The 2366-nt window shown below is 39.9% G+C and overlaps 1 protein-coding gene across 1 annotated transcript; it reads left to right on the top strand.

The window, feature by feature from the left end:
* The first annotated feature begins 1749 nt into the window (after nt 1-1749).
* LOC143957079 (histone H4-like) lies at nt 1750-2061 on the top strand. Its single transcript, XM_077467215.1, has one exon. It carries the CDS (start codon nt 1750-1752, stop codon nt 2059-2061), a length of 312 nt encoding a protein of 103 aa, XP_077323341.1.
* The last annotated feature ends 305 nt before the right edge of the window (nt 2062-2366 follow it).

The following is a 2366-nucleotide window of genomic DNA, read 5'->3' as shown; positions in this document are numbered from 1 at the left end:
CTTGTAATAGAGGTGAGGAGTAATGACAGGAAATGTGATCACAGTACATCATTCTCTCATCTCTTTTCATTCCAATCATTCTATGCTGATTGTCTACTCACCGCTAAACCCTCCAACCAAAACCATCCACCCCTCCTTACCCGTCCGTCCTAACAGTAATTCAGAGTTTCTATGATTTGTATCATTTATTAGAACGTATTTCATGTGAAGGAACGATGTGATCTCCTTACAGGGACTGCTTTTTATTGTCCTTTAAATCTGCTGAATATCTTCTGGGGCTCAGAGATCATTCAATATTCAATACCAAACAAACATCCCCCAGCTGAAAGGAACACAGATCTCAGATTCTCCTTCACACTCTTTGGGAGGAAAATGCATTTTATTATCTGAAGAAATTGCCCAGATTTGTGATTGATGCAACTATTAAACTGATTCATTCAATTGTCCCGCCAGAATATCATGGAACCTTCCAATGATCTCAGATGGAATAATCCGACACTAAAACCTGATATCTCTTCCTTCGGGAACATCGATCAACGCTTCTCTGAATTGTCGGGCAGTTTATCTAACCAAGAATAATAAATCAATTAGAAATATGAATGTTACCATTTCTTCTAATCTTTTTCTCGTACTTCACAATAGAGAATCCGCCCTGCTAGAGAATGTTTTCTATAGAAATCAATGAAAAGTCTATAGAACAAGTATTTTCTGGGTTGAAAACCAAAAAAGATCTCAGAACACATTTCTTTGAAATTTTCATCAGAAAGACATTAATGGCTGATGAAGGAAATGCCCAACAGCTTTAATTGGCTCATATTTCAAACTGCTACATTCAAACTTGCCCGCCAGAATTCTTTAGAATGTTACAGACAAATAATCAGCCCTATTATACCGCCAAATCCGACACTGAGATCATCAGATGAGACATTTATCCAAGAGATATCATCGATGCTTTATTTTCATCCATTAGTCCGGAATAAATAAAAATGGAGTCCGAAGATTATTGAATAATAATATAAAACATTTCCATATGTGCTCTTTTATTCCAAGTCCTCAGAATTCAGAAAACTAAATGGGGAACTGTAATATATCTATATATATATATATATATATATATATATATATATTTTTTTTTTTCCTTCTCTCACTGTCTGATATATAATTTATACATATAGCAGATTGCACATATTTTACACTTCCTATCCAAAGATCGATAAATATGATATTATTGATAAAAATAGGTAATAATCATGACATGCCAGACAAATATGTACAATTAATCAATAAAGATAATGTTGTGCGTCTGATGGATCACATCAGTTTCCATTCAGCAAACTATTGAAAAGCTTCTAATTAAATGACATTCTATGCTGGGTAATAAATGACTAGACCCGCCCATTCTCCTCCTGTCTCCCATCAGGTCCGCTCATCCTTAGGAAGGAGAGACGTCAGAAGCAATGTGTTTCTTTGTTTCGTTTTCAAAATTATGTTTTAGAAATATAAAATTACTATGAACAATTGGAACTGCTGATTGTTTTTCTGTTATGAAGTGTTAAAGATTCGCATTCTCCGTGCAATAGAATATATAGGAGCCTTATAAATGAATGACATTCCCTCTCTTTTGTTTTTTAATAATAAATGGGAATGACTCTATCACCGGAAGGTTTCCATCAGGTCCGCTCAGGCTGTATATAAGGAGGGCAGGCAGACGGCTGAGCTCCGTTTCTGTTTGTGCAGGAAATAGTCGTCATGTCTGGTCGCGGTAAAGGAGGGAAGGGTCTGGGGAAAGGAGGCGCCAAGCGGCACAGGAAGATGCTCCGGGACAACATCCAGGGCATCACCAAACCCGCCATCCGACGTTTGGCCCGCAGAGGGGGTGTCAAGCGCATCTCCGGACTCATCTATGAGGAGACCCGCGGAGTGCTGAAGGTTTTCCTGGAGAATGTCATCCGCGATGCCGTCACCTACACCGAGCACGCCAAGAGGAAGACCGTCACCGCCATGGATGTCGTCTATGCTCTCAAACGCCAGGGGCGCACGCTTTATGGATTCGGAGGCTAAAGCCTCATAGACACCTACCTACTTCATCTACACAAAGGCCCTTCTCAGGGCCACCCACCTTCTCGTACAAAGAACTACATACCGCTATTTACGTTATCAGGAGAAGTAAATGAAATCTAAATGACGCGTCGTACACACTTCTGTAGCGGGAGGGTTTGTTCTGGGGGTTGGACACGTGACATTCGCCCTATATAGGCGATCTAAGTGTGATCACACTAGGAGATGAAAGGGGTGATTGCTTTTAATTGGCCTATTAAAGATTCAACGCAAACAGCCGTTTGGGTTTGTTGGGAAACGTCCAGAAC

This window comes from Lithobates pipiens, unplaced genomic scaffold (genome assembly GCF_037356315.1).
Source record: "Lithobates pipiens isolate NorthernLeopardFrog02 unplaced genomic scaffold, aLitPip1_a1.2 Scaffold_51, whole genome shotgun sequence".
Taxonomy (NCBI): domain Eukaryota; kingdom Metazoa; phylum Chordata; class Amphibia; order Anura; family Ranidae; genus Lithobates; species Lithobates pipiens.
The sequence above is the reverse complement of the archived record's forward strand: the minus strand, read 5'-3'. Positions and strand labels throughout refer to the sequence as shown.

Bases quoted from the DNA above. Each gene is read 5' to 3' on its own strand.
- LOC143957079 (XM_077467215.1), top strand. From the start codon at position 1,750: ATGTCTGGTCGCGGTAAAGGAGGGAAGGGTCTGGGGAAAGGAGGCGCC.